Source organism: Cannabis sativa, chromosome 2 (genome assembly GCF_029168945.1).
Source record: "Cannabis sativa cultivar Pink pepper isolate KNU-18-1 chromosome 2, ASM2916894v1, whole genome shotgun sequence".
Lineage (NCBI taxonomy): Eukaryota > Viridiplantae > Streptophyta > Magnoliopsida > Rosales > Cannabaceae > Cannabis > Cannabis sativa.
In genome coordinates this window covers 17,336,094-17,358,257 of record NC_083602.1, presented here as the reverse complement: position 1 = coordinate 17,358,257, position 22,164 = coordinate 17,336,094, and the positions used below count along the sequence as shown (strand labels likewise).

Genomic DNA, 22,164 nt, shown 5'->3' with positions numbered 1-22,164 from the left:
AAAGCTGTGACAAAAAAGTGTTTGGTAAGCAGTTAAAAAATAGCTTATTAAAGAATTTATGTAAAAGCTATAGCTAAAAGCTAAAGCTGGTACAACCCAACTTTTAGAAAAAGCTGTTTTGATTAAAAGACTATAATAAATTATTTTTTACTAAAAATTTATTTAATTATTTATTATATATTACAAAAAATAAAAATATTTAAAATAAATAATATTTAAATTTTTAAATTTAAATTTTTTTATTTGGTTTTAAAAAATATTTATTTTTTATTTTTATTATTAACAAACAATATCAACCTAAGCTTTTTATAAGCTACGATTTTTTTTTTTAGAATTGATAAAAAATATAATTTAATAATGTTAAAAATTATTTTTATCAAATACATATAAATTTATACTAAAGAAAAAAAATACTTAAAAATATATAAAAAAAATAAAAATTTTATATAACATATTTTCTGTAAATATATTTGTGATTTTAATGAAATAAATTAAAATATTATTATTATTATTATTATAATAGAATCTTAACAATTCACAACACTTTAAAATTTATAATTTACCAAATACTCAGCTCAGTTTTTTTTTACAGTTCTGATACAGTTGTTTTTTCCTACTGATGCTTTTCTCTACAACACAGCTGTGCCAAACTGGCTCTGATTTAGTTTAATTTTGAATTTTAAAAAACCGTAATAGTAGTTTGATTTGAAAATATTAAAAATCTGAGCAATTTGCGGCGAAACCCCCTTATGTTTTGATTTTTATACACTTAACCCCCTTATCTTTATTTTTGGTGGCAAAACCCCCTTATGTTTTAATTTTTATACACTTAACCCCCTTATCTTTTTTTTTTGTGGCAAAACTCCCTTATATTTTAATTTTTATACACTTAACCCCTCTATCTTTTGTTTTGGTGGCAAAACCCTTCAATTTACTTTTCTTTGCAAATTTAAAGTTTTAGTTAAATATTACCGTTAAATACTAACCGGATTACTACTGTATCGACTTCGAGGTTTTACCGTTACTTATACAAAAGTGTATACAGTGGTCATCCAGTTGATATTTAACGGTAATATTTAACTGGCGTGTCAAATTTGTAAAGAAAAATAAACATAAGGGGGTTTTGCCACCAAAAAAAAAGATAAAGGGGTTAAGTGTATAAAAATTAAAACATAAGGGGGTTTTGCCACAAAAAAAAAGATAAGGGGGTTAAGTGTATAAAAATTAAAACATAAGGGGGTTTTGCCACCAAAAATAAAGATAAGGGGGTTAAGTGTAAAAAAAACAAAACATAAGGGGATTTCGCCGCAAATTGCTCTAAAAATCTATACCAAACTCTAATACTCCTAATCATTTGAGACAAAAAGCATGTGAGAGAGTATCTTCATAAATTATAATTCCTTGAAGTGAACGTTACATATAAATACAATGCATATAATAACTTCAGCAAAATATAAAGACTTTTTATATTTTAATCTCCATTCCTCTTAGACTCTTAGCTCTGCTACCACTTTAGTGACTAATTATTATTATTATTATTATTATTATTTTTTATAACTTCCAATGATTATAATTGTAAGGTTACTTAAGTACAACAACAATGGAGTAATGTTAAAGAATCAATTTTTTTCCTTAGTTTAATGGTAACATCTATTCGCAATAGTGCCATACTCAGTGAGAAAAAATATGACCAATCTATATATCTATATACCTATATAAAGGAAAGCACAAAAAAGATTATGTGGCATTTTATATGATTTTCATTCTATTTTTACTCATTTGTGAGATTTTCTCATTTTATGAAGAAAATTTGATGATACATGTTTTCAAAATAGTCCCACATTGTTTAGGAATTATGTTGGGTGTTATACTATATTGTATAAATAGTCTATTAATCTTTACTTTTATTTGTAGTAAAATGAGTTTTTTTTAACCTTATGTGGTGGTTGAATAAAATATTTTTATTATTTAATCTAATCTTGCTTAATTAGTTAAAAAAAATTATTTATTATTTTGTCAAAATCTTAGTATTAAGAAAAGTTTCTTAAACACTAAGAAAAAAAAATATCTATGTAGGAAATGTGGCATTTTATATGATTGTTATTCTATTTTTACTCATTTGTAAGGCTTTCTTATTTGAATATAGAAATATTATATTACTAACATTTTTATGTAAATCTCTCATTTTTCTGTTTCAAAAACAAATAATATTGTGATGCCCTATTTTATAGTTGTCGTACCAAATTTACTTTTGGAGAGATGACATCCCACTGATACCACAAAATAAAATGTAAAATTTTTCATAATATTAGTTAAATTGTTTCTTTCTATATGATTTTCATTCTATTTTTACTCATTTGGGAGGTTTTCTCATTTTATGAAGAAAATTTGATGATACATGTTTTCAAAATAGTCCCACATTGTTTAGGAATTATGTTGGGTGTTATACTATATAGTATAAATAGTCTATTAATCTTTACTTTTATTTGTAATAAAATGAGTTTTTTTAACCTTATGTGGTGGTTGAATAAAATATTTTTATTATTTAATCTAATCTTGCTTAATTAGTTAAAAAAATTTATTTATTATTTTGTCAAAATCTTAGTATTAAGAAAAGTTTCTTAAGCACAAGAAAAAAAAAATCTATATAGGAAATGTGACATTTTATATGATTGTTATTCTATTTTTACTCATTTGTGAGGCTTTCTTATTTGAATATAAAAATATTATATTACTAACATTTTTATATAAATATCTTATTTTTCTGTTTCAAAAACAAATAATATTGTGATGCCCTATTTTATAGTTGTCGTACCAAATTTACTTTTGGAGAGATGACATCCTACCGATACCGCAAAATAAAATGTAAAAATTTTCATAATATTAGTAAAATTATTTCCTTCTAATAAAGTAAAAAAAAATCTAAATGGTCTCTTAAAAATAAATATATCATCAATCACAAGCCCATTTTATTAAATTTAGAAATGTTATTCTTTTTTTCATTTATTTTATTAAAAAAACACATGTAATTTCTTTTTTAGTTCCACAATTTTTAATATTTGCCACAAAATTGCCATCTTTCAATATATATATTATAATGTGTCTAATTTCACTACTATTACTTTGTTTGTAATACATACATCAAAATGATATATTTTAAATTATATGACTTAATAAATATAAAAAATATATAAATAAAAGATTAAAAGAGTTAGATAACACCGCGCGAAGCGCGGCTTGGTTTCCTAGTTCTAAAATAAAATAAATTATTTTAATGTCCTAGCATGACATGTCCCACCTTTTAGCACGATTTTGAATGTAATAATGCATGGTGACTTTTCCTTAAAAATATAATAAAAGTAATATATATGCGTGTTCATCTAACTAAATTTGTACTATTTTGGCATTCGATCAACCGTAAGTATAGATTTTATTTTTAGATTTAATCCAATCCGCACAATAGTTCAAATTCAATTCAATTGGCACAATAACTTAAATTCATTCCAATCCAATCCAATCTAAAAAAATACAGATTATATCGATTATTTTAGATTTATTACTTTTTAATATTAAATTATTTAATATTTATGAATTTTTTTTTTACATAATTAGCAACAAAATAAAATAAATTATTATTTTATCTCCAATAACAAATTAAAATAAATAAAATAATAAATAACAAATTCAAATGAAGACAAAAAAAATTGCATGTATAACGAAATGTTTAGTTTTATTATAAATTGTATGTAGAAAAAAAATTATATATAAGAATAGACTATACATTTCATCCATTGAGTTTTGAAATATAATTGTACTATATATATTAGACTTTAACTTACTATTTTCTTTACATTAAAATATTATTTGTATATATAATTTTTAAATTTTTTTATAAATATGCGTGGATTAGATTAGATCGGTTACTTTTACATGGCAATCAACATTCAATCCGCACAAGTGGGGATTTTAATTTTTCCAATCCAATCAAATCCGCATAAGTACGGATATCTGCACTTTACGGATTGGATTTGATTAGATCGTACAAATTGAATTAGATCAGTTATTTTATGAACACCCCTAATGGCGACCCACATAATTTCTCTTAGTCTTAAATTGAAGAAAATCCAAAAATTTTCAATAAGATAGTACATGATTTAATGAATTTCACACTGTGGGATGCGTGAATTTTGGCTATTTTTAAAATCAACGTACAGCTTTTGTAATTTCTCAAACCGTAATCGCACCACAAGAGCTTGAACCACAAAAAATATAATATCGTGTCTTACAATTTTAACATAGTATTATAGTCAAAAATCAAATTTTAATGAGTATCCAATCCAAAAATAATAATAACAAAATCGATGGAAAAATAGTAGAGCCTAAAAAAGCCACCAAAATCTTTTGATTCGGAGATAGTGAGCCAAACAGAGCCGCTTGTAATCAAATTGTCCAAGATTGATGAAAAAATAATCATCATTTTGAGGAATGTTAGAGAGTCTCACATTATTAATGTGTGAAAATTAAATACCATATATTAAATTTATGGACTACTCATCTCATAAGCAATTAGCTTTAAAACATTACATATAGTGATTATGGGCGGAGCCACAACCTAAAAAAGAGCGGGCATGCCCCCAAACATTTTAAAAATCCCATTATATATAAATAAATATTTATAAAGTAAAATACACATATAAATAAAGCAATATTAATAATAAATAAACATATTTAGCCTCTATTAATAATAAGTAAAATATATTAAATTTTAATAAAAATAAAATAGAAATTAATTTGTTTAAGACAATTGTTTATTAATTATTTTTTTAGGAATCATTCATTATACTATTTTTAATTTTTTATTTTATTTTTACAGTTTGAGTTGTTCCGGTAGTTGTTATGTAGATTTAAACTGTGATTTAAGTTGCTCAATTGGTTGCTATGTGAATTTTCGTAAAAATATAAAAATAATTACTTTGAAATGTAAAAATGAAAAAATCATTTACCAATAAGTTAGTACACCTATTATTGTTATATTTTTTTTTTCTACATCATTCACTAATTGATAACTTTCATTACTAAAATAAAAGTTGGAATTTATGATCTCCTTTAGTTAAGCATTAAATTTTGTTAAATATAAAAATTATTTTATTCATATAAATATTTTTGTTGTATTAAATATTTACTAAATTTAAAATTAAACGTGTGCTTTGATTAGAAGTGTATTAATATTTCCAGTTTGAATAATATAGAGTAAAAATTTGTATAATATAGATAATTTTTTACATACAAAAAAATCATTTTAAATTTTAATATTGAATATAAATATGCGTTATAAAAATTTTATTTGATACTAAATTTTAAAACTTGGCCCCTTACATTCAAGTTCGAGTTCTGCCATTGATAATGACCTACATAAGAAATAGTTAGGAGTCTCTTTTGACATTCAAGAGAATTGTTTTGTTTATTTTTTTTCCTATGATAATGTACATTGTACTTATTTAAGATCACTTGTAAATTGTCAAAAAATTTTGAATAGCTTACCGTTTTGAAAGTAAAGTTCAAACAATTACTTACCATACGTATTAGAAAAATAGTCACATGTGCAAGAAAAATTAATTTTATTTTCAACACTATAAATTGTTCAATTTTTTTTTTTTTTGAAATTATAAATGACCTAAATAACTACAATGTACATGTTCATAAATAAATAAAAAAAATTAAATAGCTCTCCTAGATGCGAAAATAAATAGAGAGTCTACCAGACCATCCTATTTATTTTAGTATCATGAGAGTTTTCTCATCTAAATTTTTTTATGATCTTGTAAATTTTTAGAAATTTTTAAATATTTTATATACTGAAAATAAAGTTCAGACAGTTGCTTACTATGAGTATAAGAAAAATCAATCATGTGTGTAAAAAATATTTAAATATTATTTTTTATATTATAAATTATTTAAAAAAAAATTAAAAATTTATAAAATTTTTTATTTTTTTAAATAATTACAACGTACACAATTATAAAAAAAAAAATAGACTAAAAAAACTCTATTAGATATAAAATTAGATAGAAGATTTACCAAAATATCTCTTTAGGTGTACTATATTTTTTTCACAAATAAATAATATATATTTTTAGAAGGTTAAAATATAAATAAAAGTCATCATTGATTCATGGGAATGGTAGTCATTGAAAAGAAATTAAGAAAAGATTCTTAAATCATTGAAAAGAAAGGAAAGAAACAAAAACAAAAACAGAAGCATATTGAAAAAGAGAAAAGAAAAAGAAAAAGTGTGACATTGCCCATTTACTCGTCTTAATTGGGACCCAATAGCCAAAAACACTCTAGGACATGGAGTACACCAAAGCAAGACCCCAAAATAGAGAATGAATGTGGGAAACATTGCATTCATTTTTTTTTAATGTTTCCATGAGAGTAGTAGTAATAACTAAATCATGTTTATCTTTTTTTTAGAAAAGAAAAAACCATGTTTGTCAAAATTTTCCACATTACTTAATTCGAATAAATAAAAAATACAAGATTTTAAATTTAGGATTGGATACTAAATACAACTGCCCCTTCAATTTTAAGAAGAATAAAAGAACAAATATTTTAAAAATCAATTTTTAATTAATTAATCAAAACTTATGAAGAAACTACAAGATTTTGTTAAGTAAAATTTTAAAAAATAAAAACCAAAATGGTTCCCGCCTATAATTTTTCTCCCTCAAACTCAAAGTATTACCATTTTTTAATCGTGATTCTTAATTTTTTTAATGTTGTTTTAAATTTTCCTTAAATCATTATTATTGTTGACTGTCTCCTTTGTTCAATATTTTTTTACTATGAAATGTCGGTTAAAATGTAACTAAGGTTATCTCCAATGGTAAAACTTAAATTTGGTATTAAATAAACACAAAAAAAAAATGCTATTTCAACACTATTTTTTTTTAAATTTCAATCACAATACTAAAAATTACACAAAATTTTATATTAATTATTATTTTATTATTTTATTAATATAATAACAATATTTTAATACTAAATATATATATAATATTATTTAGTTTTTCCTCTTAAAAATATTATTTAATTATTAAAAACTTTTTTTAAAAAAATAGTGTGGTCTACAGTGCCCCACTAAATTTTGTGGGACACTGTATACAAAGTCATTTATGAGTATAATTTTAGTGTCACATTGGAGTAAATATAGTGTGAAACTGTATTATATTTAGTGTTTTAAAGTCCGATTAGAGATTCCCTAATCTACCACGGAAATATTATTATTGTAGAGTTGCGTCTTTAAATTTTATTGAATTGATAAATTTTGCCACCAAATTATGACCACTTGCCAATTATTTTATTGTTGCAATAGTTCAAAAGAATCTAAAATAATGTTAAAATTCAAAAAAGATGATTAATCAATGACAATAAACCTTATAATTGAAGATAAAAATCATATTTATTCAAAATAAAATTCGTCAAAGAAGAGAAAAGAATAACATTTGGAAGGAAAAAAAATAAGAGTCATAAAATAAGTTAGACACGATAATACGACTCCAAACCTGCATGAAATAAACGAGTTTGAGATGAAATAAACAAGTTTGAGTTTTCCCTAAGTGAGATTGGACTATTTTTGGATTGACATGACCAACTCATAAATAATATAACAATGAACTATTTGAAAATATACTTTTATCTCTCAAAAAAAAGAAAATACACTTTTACATTTTTTATATTTATTATATATAAAATATATTAAGTTAGTTAAATGGCACATAAACATATTAAATTGCTCATATATATTTGTCATATACCAAATAATTTCATTAAAAAATTATCAATTTTGTCATTTGAATTTTTGACAATACTAATTTTTCTTCCTAAAATATATGACTTGTTAAAAATTTTCCCTCAACTTTTACATTTAAAGAAATTTAGTCATTCTGTTAGGTTCCATTTCAATATTTCATTTAAATGCTAATGTGTCTTTGTAAATTAACAATTTTACCCTTCTAAACTTTAACAACCATCAAATCATACCTCCTTGAAATAAAAATGTGAAAAATTCAATATTTTTTTAGTTGATCTTAACAAATTAATTTAGATATTAAAAAAATCATTTTTTTTTTAAATAAAATCATCATCTTTATTAGTTGCAATCCATAGTGATTACATGATTAAAATCTGGAGTAACATCACTACTCTTGATAAACACGTTCAGTAACTAAATAGAATGCTCGAGCTAAGAAGTGAGTAACACTATTTGCAAAACGTCTAATAAAATTGACAGAAACATCTCTCAAATCATTTAACATCATCTTACAATTAGAAATAACACTTCCAAAGTATGAAACCATAGGAAGAGAACTACGTAATGCTTGCACCACTGTAAGACTATCAGTTTTAATAACAACCTCCTTCCAATCCTTTGCCTTGATTAAATTTTTAAAACTAATTAAGCGATTTTAAAGTTATTTATTTTTAATTAAAAAATCTATTCAGAAATAAAAAAAAATATTAAAATTCAATGTTTGTAAAAACTAAATTTTATGGAAACAAGTTTAAGTATATTTTTTTCTCCAAAAATATAAATTTAGTTTAATTTCTATTTTTTTCAAAGTAATTTTATATTTTTACTAAATTAATTTTTTTTTTATTTTTCAAGATATGAGTTTATATATATAAATAAGCTTGATTTTTTTTTTCAAAAAATTCTTAGTTTGTTTAAATTGTTTATTAAATTTTAAATAGTTTTGGTTTAATTTTTTAAGATATGTAATTATAAGTAAAATAAAATTTGAAAATATTTATTAGTAATGATTTAGGTTTTTTTTTTAAGTAAATTTAATATTTTTATCAGATTTTTTAATAATTTTTATTAATTTTTTCATAATTAATATAACATTATAATTTTTAAAATTAATTTTTTTATTAAAAGGAGCAAAATTCTATATTGATTAAAGTTTAAGAGATAAAAATACTAATTTTTAACAGTAAAAGAAATAGAACCTTATAGAATAGGCATAATTATGTAATTTTTATTTTATGAGATATTTTTAACCAACTATATATTTTAGGGAACAAATTAAATAGTTCAAATGAAAAAAAATTCTAATTATTAAAAAAAAAAAGTATATCATTTATGATTTAGTATAATTTCATATCTTAAAAATGTGTTGGGTTGGCAAAATGATTACATCTGAATTTGTTGTTTTAAAAAAAGTGAAGTAAGAAAAAGTAGAGAACACCAAATAATAAATACCCGATTAATTATATATATATATATAAAAAAAATAATAAATACCCGATTTTTAAAATAATAATAATAATAAATACCCGGAAAAGCGGGTCAAATAATCCATAAAGAAAATTAATATTTACTCTCTCACTGATACTCGAAACATTCTCTCTCTCACTCAATTTTTTTCAGTACCTCAGTGCTTGCTTTCACATTCCCTCATTTCTGAGCTCTCTCACTCACTCAGATCCAGCTTTGCCTCTGCTCCAACCTCTGCAACTTTTTATTTTCTGGTAACTTTACTTTTCAATATTGGTTTTTCCCTTTCACAGTTTTCTGTGAAGATTTTGGTTATTGAGAAGTGGGAGTTTAGAAAATGTAAGATGAATATTTAAAGAGAAGATAGAAATATAACGGTGAAGTAGGTTTAATGCTGTTTTAAAGCTTTAATCTTTACGGAAATGGAAAGAAGATTTGCTCAAGTGTATTTTTTTTTGCATATTTGAGAGTGAAAGCTCTTATTTTTCTTGGGTCCCAATAGAGAATAAAAAGAATAGCTTGATTTAAAGCTTTTTTTTTTTTTTTCTCAGCTTTTCTTAGTAACCTTTAACCAAGCTTGAATATTTGGTTTTCTGACCTCCCAAAAATAAACCCTTGAAAATACTTGGTTGTGTTTTTTCTTTCCTTATATAGAATAATGTTGGGGTTTAAGAGTATTGATCATGAGCTAATGTGTTTTCTTTTCAGGCCTTTGAGCATTTATGGTTTCCTACTACTTTCCATTAAATATTTTCCTTTCTCAATTTGTAGTATAATTTTAAAAAGTTTTGTATTAATTCTCAAGTAGCAGAATAAATTAAAATGAGGAGAGAGAGAAAAAAAAATGGAAAAGGGGTTATACTTCAGTGAATTTCTGCTATTAAAGTCCTCTAATTAAAATAAATGAGTCATAAAATAAAATTAAAGTATGGTGCTCAATTTTTAATTCACATTTGATAAATGTTTATGATAAGAATAATCCTGGTGTTAAATGTGTTTTTTCAGTTTTCTTTTTTCAAGGCTGTAATTTCAACTTTTCAAGAATTAAGTTTGAAGAACAATTAATAGATTGTTGTTGTTTTATTTTTCTTCAGTATTTGGGAGAGGTTTGTGAAAGCCTCCCTTTGCATCATGGTCAGCTTTGTATTCTCAGCTGTCTTACACAATTTTGTTTTCCCCCAGTTTCTCAGTAAAATAGCTGGTTTTTTCTCAACCGTGTTTATTGATGCAGGTTTTTGGATTGAGCTCTGATTTATTGGAGTGAAATCATTACATGGCTAAGTTAGTCAGAGTGAATTAAAATTTTGTTCTCAGGGAGAAGATAATGGAAGAAATACAGTCTCAATCTGACAATAACAGGTCTTCATCATCTTCAGCTAGTAGTCCAGCCAGCAGGGTACCCTCAAGTAATTTTTTCTACTTGCGGAAACCTGGTTCTCTTAGACAACCCATTTCGTTTGAGGATTCTCCGGACTGGGGGGATACTGATATTGATGTTAGAGTTGATGATGGCGGTGATTCTATCAATGCTGCCACAACGCCGGCCTCTCCATCACTCTCTAAGCTTAATAGTAGGTCCTTTCCTTCCCCGCCGCTACCTGAGGGTGCAGTTATGGCAAGAAAGATTGCTGGGGCATCAGTTGTTTGGAAAGATTTAACTGTTACTATAAAAGGGAAAAGGAAGTACTCTGATAAGGTTGTGAAGAGTTCAACTGGTTATGCATTGCCAGGAACCATGACAGTAATCATGGGTCCTCCCAAATCCGGGAAATCAACCCTATTGAAAGCTATTGCAGGTATGAAAGCGCCGAACTCCATCTACAAATATTTTTGCTTTCTCTTGTTTTAGGATGCACAAGAATTGAACGTTGTTAAATTACTTGTACCTTAGGAAGACTGCATCATTCTGCTAAGATGTACGGGGAAGTTTATGTAAATGGAGCAAAGTTGGACATGCCATATGGATCATATGTAAGTTACACACACATTAACAAGATGTATGGTAGTTATTTTTTTTTTGGAACTAATTACTTTCAAGCACACATTTCATCTTAAATTTTCATGATTTTTTTTTCAGGGCTTTGTTGAAAGGGAAACAACACTAATTGGATCACTCACTGTTCGCGAGTTTCTTTTCTATTCAGCGTTGCTTCAGCTTCCTGGTTTCTTTTGTCAGAAAAAGAGTGTGGTTGAAGATGCCATCATTGCTATGTCACTGAGTGATTATGCAAACAAACTGATAGGTGGACACTGTTATATGAAGGGCCTTCCTAGTGGCGAGAGAAGGCGGGTTAGTATTGCTCGGGAGCTTGTGATGAGGCCTCATGTCTTATTTATAGATGAGCCTCTTTATCATCTTGATAGGTAAAGAGGTGTTTTTAAGTTTCTTTGCTTCTTACTGTTTTTACCATCCTTGTTAACGCTCTGCCTCTATGGATTCATTCGTTAAGCAGACGTCTACATTGTAAGGTTCTTGTCAGGAACTTAGGAAAGTACTAAGTTGTTTAATATTTGTGTATTTATTGGTACCCATTATGATATGCTTCTTTTGTTTATAAATGGCTGCATCTGAATTAATTTTTCTATTTTATTGGAATATATTTTTACTCAATGCAGCATTGTTGTTGAATAGGTTATATTAATTTATTTATTTTCAGTGTATCTGCACTTCTGATGATGGTTACATTGAAGAAACTTGCAAGCATGGGGTGCACTCTTTTGTTTACCATTTGCCAAAGTAGCACCGAAGTATTTGGCCTTTTTGACCGGATTTGTCTGCTTTCAAATGGAAATACACTATTTTTCGGGGAAACATTGGCTTGTCTGCAGGTACAGCTGTAAATATGTTGTTTTCTTTGCTACTTTTGTCTTTGAAGTTTGTAAAGTAAATATTTTTAATACATGATTTGTTGCTGATGAACTGAAATTCAAAGAAACAGTAAAATTTATAATCCAACTATGTGTTTGACTTTGGATTTTTAACATTTTGTTTTCTTAAGTAGGAAGTTAAATTGAAACCTTGTAGAAAATTACTAACCGGCACTCCTTTTGGTGATGTAGCACTTCTCAAATGCTGGATTTCCTTGCCCAATTATGCAAAGTCCTTCAGATCACTTTTTACGTGCAATAAACACAGATTTTGACAGGATCATTGCAATGTGTAAAAATTGGCAGGTAATTTTTATATTTTGTAGTGTTGTTAATTATCACTGAACTGATTGCATCTTGCAAATCTTGAATAAATGCTTATGCCAGTAAAAAATGGGATTTGTTTGGCAATAATATTTTAGTGTTAGAGGACCGGTTTTCTGATTTGATAACTTAAAGGGCTAGTGGTGTGTTTAAGTATTTCTTAATATTGTTACAACAGTAGTTGGGGATCAAATATGCCTTCAACTTTCATAGGATATTCTTTTAATCGCAAATTCATTTGGATTTTCATTTTTTTTTTGTTAACAATGTGCTGGCATTATAACAGGATGATAATGGGGACTTTTCATCAGTGAATATGGACACTGCTGTAGCAATACGCACCCTTGAAGCAACATATAAATCATCTGCTGATGCTGCTGCAGTTGAAACGATGATTCTGAGACTCACAGATAAGGTCCGTGTTTATATTTATATAGATATAGATATCATATTTTGTTGCTTACTGTTTCATATTAGCAAGCAACTCTGCTCAGATTCTTTATAATCAGTAGTTGCATCTATTGCATTTAGCATTACTTGCAACTTACATGAGCTTATAAATAAATCAGTAGATATAGATATGTGTTCACCACAAAGTAGTTACTGTTTATGTGTATATTTCCCCTATCTGGGACTAGTCTTCCCATTAAACATTACATTCTAAAAAGTATGAAAACATTGGTGGAAAAGAGAATCCTTAAGATAGAGAATAATTGGAAGTAATAAATAAAGTGAAGTTGAAGAAAGTCACAAATTTGATTGATTTATTATACATCAATTAAGCTTGATCCCTATGTATGAATGAAAGAAACCTTCAGCTTAATGAAAAATTGATGTTTGCTCATTAGTTTAGATCAAATTCTCACATGGAAATTATGTATATTAGTTCTAGGTACCTACTATTAAATTCTCACACCTAGCACGTATTGGTTTTAAGCTGGAGTCCCAATTCTATTCTTCAATGTCCTTTCCCTTCCAATTTGCAATTATCTTTTCCCCAAAAATTTACTTTATGAAAAGTATTCTCTTTGTGGTTGTATGTTGGCTTTTGTTAATTTAATTACTTGAATTTGCAATTTACAGGAAGGTCCACGTCTCAAAACCAAGGGAAAGGCAGGCAGTGCTACAAGGATAGCAGTATTAACATGGAGATCACTATTAATCATGTCAAGGGAGTGGAAATACTATTGGCTTCGTCTCATTCTTTATATGCTTCTTACACTTTGTATCGGTACAGTGTTTTCGGGCTTAGGGCATTCTTTGTCTTCAGTTGTGGTAAGTTTATGAGAATATACTAATATTTTTTTAAAGATGTTTGCACCTTTTTTTTTCCTTCTTTAAATAAAAATATCCTTGTTTTTTAAGGCTTCTGCATTTTTTTGTTATTTAAAAAATCTGCCCTTTCTCCTTGTCCCCTGTAGTATCACTTCCTTGTTTTGTATTTTTCTTTAGTGATATATTTAACTTGCATGCATGCATTATTAGAATGTTGTTATTCTTTCTTGTGTAATGTAATATTGTTTTATAAAATTATCATAATGTCCTCTATGGAACTGCCTATTTTCCATGAAATTTGTGCAATTGTGACAGACCATTCTTAGTCAATTTTAACCGGTGTGTTGATGAAAGCTAAAATATGAATTGATTCTTTGGAATAGTAATAAATAGGACTTACTGAAGGAACCTCTCCATTATCAACTTTAGTTGGCAGTGGTGAAGTATTTTACAAATAGAAACCGAGAAGAACCCGAATTTTTGAGGGAGATAAGCTTATCCTGTCTGCTGCTACGGTTGTAATTTAAGTTCCCGACAGTCTCATTTTATACTATCTTTTGACTATTTTGAAATGACCAAGAGTTTTCTCAACTTGCTGTGTAGTGCAAAGCAGCGAGCTGTTCTATCTGAAATGTCCTAGATACTTAGTAATATTGTGTGTATCACTATGTATGTCAATGTCATGAAGTCCCTTGTTCAATTATAGTTGCTCTGTCAGATTTCTTGTTAAAGTTTGGTATCTTGTTTAAATTGAGAAACACTGTTATGCCTTCTGGTATTTATTAAATAGTTTCCTGTTATGCTTTCTGGTATTTATTAAATAGTTTCCTTTTAGTGTTGGACTCATGTTATTTGCTCCTTAAGTCATATGATCATAAGCAAATTAATCTGATTCACGAATCCAGTTAGTGAAGTTATTAATTTTCTTTTCTCTTGACTATGTACATTGCAGACAAGAGTTGCAGCAATATTCATTTTTATATCATTTACTGCACTTCTAAGCATTGCTGGAGTGCCTGCACTTATGAAAGAAATCAAGGTACCACTGACTTGCCAAGCTGCTTCTATTTTAAAGCTTGAAAAAATTAAGAAGATTTTCAGTAGTTTGTAATGAGAATGAACTCTGTGGTTCGGTGATATCTAAGTATTTAAAAGGTGCAAGCCATTTTTACCTCTTGAGAGAAGGAAGTAAATGAGTGTATGGGTGTTCATTCCATGTGTATGAGCCTAGGTTTGAAATACACGTTATGCAATTATAAATTACTAAATTATCTAGTTAAGAACCTGCCAGCTGCCTGCCTATGTAGTTGAGATTTTAAAGGATACATGTAGTATTGTTTTCTCAACCCTGTTTTTATTGTAGTTTTAACAAGTTTCATAATAGATTTTCCTGGGTTCACGTTCATCCATCACAAGTATTTATCTCATCTAATGATTGTATATTTTGGCAGATATGTGCAAGTGAAAAATCAAACCAACACTCTGGGGTTTTAGTATTTTTATTTGGGCAACTTCTATCAAGCATTCCCTTTCTCTTTCTGATCTCAATTTCATCAAGTCTTGTCTTCTATTTCCTCGTTGGGTTGCGAGATGAATTCAGCTTGTTAATGTACTTTGTGCTAAATTTCTTCATGTGCCTCCTGGTAAATGAAGGGCTAGTGCTTGCTGTTGTTTCTATGTGGAAAGATGTTTTCTGGAGCGTCCTGACCCTTGTATCCATACAAGTAAGTTTCATACAATTTATTACTTGGTTACTCATAAATATTTTGGTTACACTGTCAACAATAATGGATCTTGGTATAACCATAAACCTGTATTGTCCAATTAAATGAACAATCATGGTTGTATGTATTTATCATGATTTTTGTGAAACATTTAGCTTCCGGTAATCTTACCGACATAAACTATGGAATATCAGGTCGTAATGATGCTCTCCGCGGGATATTTCAGAATTCGTAGTGCATTACCAGGACCAGTCTGGACAATTCCTATATCCTATATTGCTTTTCATACCTACTCTATCCAGGTAAGAAGGCTAACGACGTTACGGCTCCCCCTCTCTAAATAATAATGTTTGTATAAAGTTCATTTGGGAAAACTTTGCCCTTGTTTGCTTCAATGCAATGCAATTTCAGATGGGAAATTTCACTAGACTAACCTTTCTTATGTTATTATTTTAAAATTGTATATTTCCCTCTATGATGTTATTTTTTGTTCATATTAGGGCCTTCTTGAGAATGAGTATCTAGGGACAACATTTGCAGTTGGACAAGTAAGAACCATATCCGGTATTCAGGCAATCCGGAGTGCATACGATATCTCTCCCGACAGCAATTCCAAGTGGGAGAATTTACTGGTATTGTTTCTTATGGCAGTAGGCTATCGTGTTTTTGTGTTTTTTTTGCTATTCTTTCGAATAGGGAAGAACAAATCGATACATAAAATTTTCCGGTGTAGTCGGGATACAAATAGTTGAAGATGAATGAATGTACTGTGAGCTTTCTTTGGTCGTGTATCTTTGTGATCTTGGCAATAGTAAAACTTTAGAAGAAGAAAAAAAAAGTGCATAGTTTGAGGCTTCATCAATCTGTGTCTTTCTTAATGCAATTATTTTGTCTTAATTGCCAAGAATTGATTTGTCGATCTGAGTTTGAGAAAAAAAAGTTGTTTGAAGTTTTTTTTTTGTATTTTGGTGGCCAACATCTCAAACAATCCAATTATACAGAACCAATTCAATTTAATTAAGTTGGATATCCTATTACAACTAGAATGAATTTATTAATGTAAATTGTTAGATGGATTGAATTAAAAAAAAGGTTGAATTGAATCGGATGCTTACCCGTACTTGGAACCACTTAAGCACTTAAAACCCAAAATCATCATCTACATGAACCTCTAATAATTTTTCTTTCCTGAAAACTTTACATGTAAACTCAGTCATTCCCATTAAAAGTTGAAACACTCAAAATTGAAACAAGAATCATCAAAACACAATGACCATTGAGTAGTCGACCTCCACAGAAACAAGTGTTCCTCTATTAACTCAAGTCAAGCCCTTTATCGTTGTTCACTTCTTTATACACATAACAAAGGATAAAAGATAATTTTTAGGTTTTTTTTTTTTGGAAAATTTACAATTTTCGTTACATTAATAAGAATTATTACATTTTATATACAATAAACATAAGGAAATGGTGTGCTTTACAAAAAAAAAAAAAAAAAAACAAACAAAAAAAAAACAAAAACAAAACATTAGAGAAATGGTATCAAGTTTTGATTTATATAGCATAGAAATTCAATTGCATCAAATATAACAATTTAAAAAAAAATAAAAAAACTTAAAAATATATATATATAAAAAAATTCATTATATATAATAGAGAATGTCATAAAAAAAACTTTAATTTTTGTTTCTTTTTTCAAAAATGAAACATTGAAATAAATAAAAATAATGTCAATTGTATTGTAGAAGCTATTTTTTTTTGAAACTGAAGCAATACTAAAACAATTTTATTAGGGCAATAAATTATTAAACTAGTTAATTGTGTATAATCAAAAATTGGTTTCTTAACTAAAAAGCTATTTACAATACAAATACAAAAACTCATATATAAACTTTACATGCTTCTTAGAAGCTCCAAGACTTGACCATCAACCTACTACCAAAACTAAAACTAACACAAGACCAAGACCAAAACTAAAACCAACACAACACCAAGACCAAAACTAAAACCACCACGACTAAAACTAAAACCAATACAACTATACAAGACCAAAACTAAAACCAGTTACAAATTTCTAAGAAGCTCTAAGACTCGACCATCAACCCACTACACAAAACTTTCACTATCCACTAAAACAAAATATTAATCGCAATACAAGTAGAAAATAGAATGAGAATATTTAACAAAATTGCTATCATCATCAGAAAAGTCGTCGCTCCCGGAAAGTCACCGTAGTTAGACATCGGAGTTGTCACCAGTATTGGATATATGTTAGAGTTGTCACCGAAGTTGGACATTAGAATTTGACAATAATAAATCAGTAATATTTATCAGCTAGTTAAAAATAAGATATCGAGAAACCAATTATGTAGAGTAACTATATTAAAAACTAAATCTTAAAATCAATTGCGCGCAAAAAAAAAGTAATAATTTAATACAGACACCAATTTCATATTACAATCAACTAAAAAGTAAACAAACATACGACACCTAAAGTAATAAAAATATATATCAATTACAAAAACCAGTTACTTAAAAAAAAAAGACATCATAAAAGAATTTTTAAAAATGACTTCTAACTTAAATAACAAACCTGTTATATTAAACAACTTAGCAAAAAATCTTACACAGAATATCTGCTTACATAAAATAACTAAATTAAAAGTCAACTCACATAAATCAATTAACTAAATAACTAAAACAAAAATTAAATACAGAAACCAATTACTTAATACAATTAACTACAAAATTAAAACAAAAACATAAGAAACCTAAAACAATAAAATGATATATTAAAACAGAAAAACTAGTTAATTAAGAAAATACCATAAGAGAATTCTTAACAGATAATTAAACTCAAATCATTAAAACGAGTTGCATTAACTAACTAAATAAAATTTGACACAGAGAAACTAGTTACATTAAACAACTAATTGAATATTGTATACAAAAAACCAGTTACATTAAACAAACAATTAAAACCTGACACAGTGAAACCAGTTACATTAAATGACCAATTAAAAATCTTAAACAAACAAACACACTATTTACGTAAAAAAAATTGAATAGACATAAAATAACTACACAATAAAAAAAAATTGAAACACAAAAACGAGTTACTAAGAAAATATAACACATTTTTTTAACAAATAGCTTATAAAATTAAATTTTCAGAAGTCAGTTACATTAAACTACCAATTAAAATCTTAAACGGAGAAACCGGTTACATACAAACTAAACTAAAAAAACTAGTTTCATCATACAACAATAATGAACATCATGAAAACTAAAACAAAAACCAATTTCGTTACACAACAACAATAAAGATTATGAAAATAAAACGTAAATGATAAACAATAAAGATAATTGGAACCAGTTTCATGATCAAATGGTAAAAAAATGCACACAAAAATACAAAGAAAAAAATACTTATAAATATAATCAAAATAACACACAATACACAGCAAAAATCTAAAAATAAAATATAAGTGTGAAAACTAATTTCAAACTTAGAAACAAAATAATAAAAGAAATTTAAAATAAAAAATATACAATAATATCATAAAATAGAGCAACCCCACTATAGAACCCTTAAAACTTGTAAAACCAATTTTAAAACTTCGAAACCAGTTTCGAACTGTGAACCCACATTCAAATGGTGAATCCTGTAAAACTAGTTTCAAACCTATGAATCTTGTAAAATCAGTTTCGGCCCTATGAACAATCATAGCAAAACTTGTGAAACCATAACAAAACTAGTTTTTCTATGTTGGATTTGTAATAGGTTATTTAACGTAATTGATTTCTTTATGCTAGATTTGTTATTGGTTGTTTAATAGAAATAATTTTTTTTATATAGATTTGTTAAAAATTCTTTTATGGCACATCTTATATATATATATATATACTAGGTAATTGTTACGTGTCAAGCCACGTAGTGTTAGTTTTATTTAATATTTTAGTTTTTTATTTGAATTAATAATTAAAATAGTATAATTATTTGAACGATTTGTTTTAAAAAAATAAAATATGTGTCCGTATATTTAGTAAGTAAAATATAGTTGTGTTATAATAATGTATGTTATTAATAGTAAAATGTACATTAATCTTCTAATTGAAAAAAGTTCTATTATCTCATTTCATATCTAATAATAGCTACACAACTATATATTTATAGATTTTCACATTCTTTGCAAATTACTAATAAGCACCAATAATATTTTCATATTCTAATATTTTTCAACCTTCTCCTCTTGGTGGTAAAATTAAAAATAAAACTAAAAATAAGCACAAACATATAAGGTAAATACTAATTACAGCCCATTTTATCTTTTTTTATTATTATTTTTTTAAGCCCAAGCCCAAAAATCTCTAAGCCAACACAATCAATCTTCTTTTATATTATCTTTTCTAAATATTTTATCTATATTTTTCTTTTTTAAAAAATAAATAAAAAAATTATTAATATTCTCCCAAGATAGGGTTTGTTAGAGAGATATGTGGCTAAGATGATTTTTTTAATTTAAAAAGAGATTATTAATATTTAAAAGATTGTTTATTTAAAAGATTGTTTAATTTTTTGGGTTTAATTATTGGGTTTATTTTTTAACGGGAGATCAAATCTAAATTTAACAGAATATTCTTTTATTTTTAAGTATATTCTGTTAAACCAAGAATGTTAAACCAAGAAATGCCGTTAGATAGGCACTTTTAATATATAAAGATATATTTTAAAATTTTTAGTTTTGTGTTTCAATTTTTTTTAATTATTATTTTAGGTCTTATATCTTTGTTTAAACTTTTTAGTTAGTTGTAAAAAACTTATTTTTGTGATTAATTCTAAATATCTAATTATCATTATCAAAATATTATTAAAATTCTAATTTTATCTTATGTAGAGAAAGAAAATTAAAATAATTATAGAGCATAGATTTTGTTTATTATACTCTCACTTTAATATTAATATTCAATAATAATACTATAACATTTAAAATAATAATATTGTATTAGAGTCAATAATTTTGTAAGATGAGATTTCAACTACTCTCTTTCAAAATTAAAGTATTTTCGATGCGTTTCATTTGGATCATTTGTATTGTCAACTCTATCTATCTTCAAATGCTATACCTTTTAAACTTTCACTATCCATAAATTTATATATAAATATTTGTAAATAGATTATAGATATATGATAATGATTACTAGTTTTAAAATGAAAAATTATACTTTTTATTTTTTTTTATTTTTAGGAAAAGTTACTTGTTATTATAAATTAAACAGGAATGTCATTTACAATAACAGAGTAAAAAGTTAGAGGTAAATCGTCTAACCAAGAGCAAGTCTCATCCACCCCTAAAGCAAACTTAGCTAAACAGTGAGCAACCATATTGGCTGAGCGTTTAGCATGGACAACATTCACTTGTGGGAGAAAGGAAAGAAGACTAGAAACATCAAGTAAAATATCACGATAGGAAGAAATTGCAGTAGATCCATACTGCAAGGCGTTAGCAACTAGAAGCGCATCAGTCTCCACAATTGCAATTGGTAATTGCAGCTGAATAACCCAATTACGGCTATGAAACATAGCCTTTGCTTCCATTTCATGAGATGCAAAATTACCGATAATTGGTTTCGCCAATGCAGCAAGAACACGACCGGCTGAATTACGAACAACAGCCCCAACTCCAATAATATTTCGGTTAGCATCAAGGGTGGCATCCACATTCAGTTTCAGATCCAAACCAGTTGGCGGAGTCCATTTTGTAGCAGCTGGTGCTGGTGCAGGAAGTGTAGTAGTGTTGGTTGCTGCAGCATGATATTTCCCTGTTGTTGTTCGAAAGTTAGATAAGTAATTGACAGCAAAAGAGGCAAGTATTGGTGCTGGTTTTGCAGAAGAGCCATGAACCACTCGATTTCTTTCTGTCCAAATTGACCAAAGTGTGCAAATAATTTGTTCCATCTCTTGTTTGTTATAAATTGTAGAGAGATGTACCAAATAGTCTCCGTTGTACATTGCAGAAGCTTTACTCCAGTCAAAAATTAGATCCATGTTGCGCCATACAGCTTTGGCATATTTGCATCCAAATAGAGCATGCCCAATTAATTCCCACGCTTATTTGCAAACTGAACATGTTGAGTCCGTGATGATCTTGCGCCTCACCAAAGAAGTAGCAACTGGTAGAGCATTGTGAATAACCCGCTAAGCAAAGATCTTGAATTTTTGGGGGAGTTGCAAGGACCAGAAGTACTTCCACCAAGAAGCTTGTGAGATAGAACTAGAGCAATTATTAGCACTAGCATCTGCTATAGAGGTTGCAAGATGGTACCCAGATTGTACCGTGTAGGCACCTGATGTGGTATAGTGCCAAACAAGAGCATCTGAATTCTGGAAAAAACTAAGAGGCAGTGTCAAGATTCGATCCACATCCAAAGGAGAGAACCATTGTTGCAGGAGAGGGACATTCCAAACTCTTTCATCTGTGATTAAATGGCTAACCATTGCATTGGCAGGACCAGAAAAATGGATGGGAGTGAAAGTATCTTGGCCAGGTATCCAAGAATCAAGTGCAACCCGAATCTGCCTTCCTTCACCAATTTTCCAACGCAAGCCTTTAATGAGTAACTCACGTCCCCAAATGATTCCTTGCCAAGTTAAAGAGGGGTTGTGACCATGTGGAGCATGTAGAAAATCAT

At 27.4% G+C, this 22,164-nt stretch overlaps 2 protein-coding genes across 2 annotated transcripts; one reads left to right on the top strand and one right to left on the bottom strand.

Moving 5' to 3' along the window:
* The first annotated feature begins 9,363 nt into the window (after positions 1-9,363).
* Positions 9,364-16,329, top strand: LOC115719457 (ABC transporter G family member 3). Its single transcript, XM_030648518.2, has 12 exons — positions 9,364-9,534; positions 10,512-11,076; positions 11,172-11,251; positions 11,358-11,644; positions 11,938-12,109; positions 12,341-12,454; positions 12,759-12,887; positions 13,556-13,747; positions 14,700-14,786; positions 15,199-15,471; positions 15,666-15,773; positions 15,972-16,329. Exons 2-12 carry the CDS (start codon positions 10,605-10,607, stop codon positions 16,221-16,223), a joined length of 2,166 nt encoding a protein of 721 aa, XP_030504378.1. The 5' UTR covers positions 9,364-9,534; positions 10,512-10,604; the 3' UTR covers positions 16,224-16,329.
* Positions 16,330-20,743: 4,414 nt separating this feature from the next.
* LOC115710980 (uncharacterized) lies at positions 20,744-21,520 on the bottom strand. Its single transcript, XM_030639331.2, has one exon. The coding sequence runs from the start codon at positions 21,518-21,520 to the stop codon at positions 20,744-20,746; it is 777 nt and encodes a 258-aa protein (XP_030495191.2).
* Between the last annotated feature and the right edge of the window lie 644 nt (positions 21,521-22,164).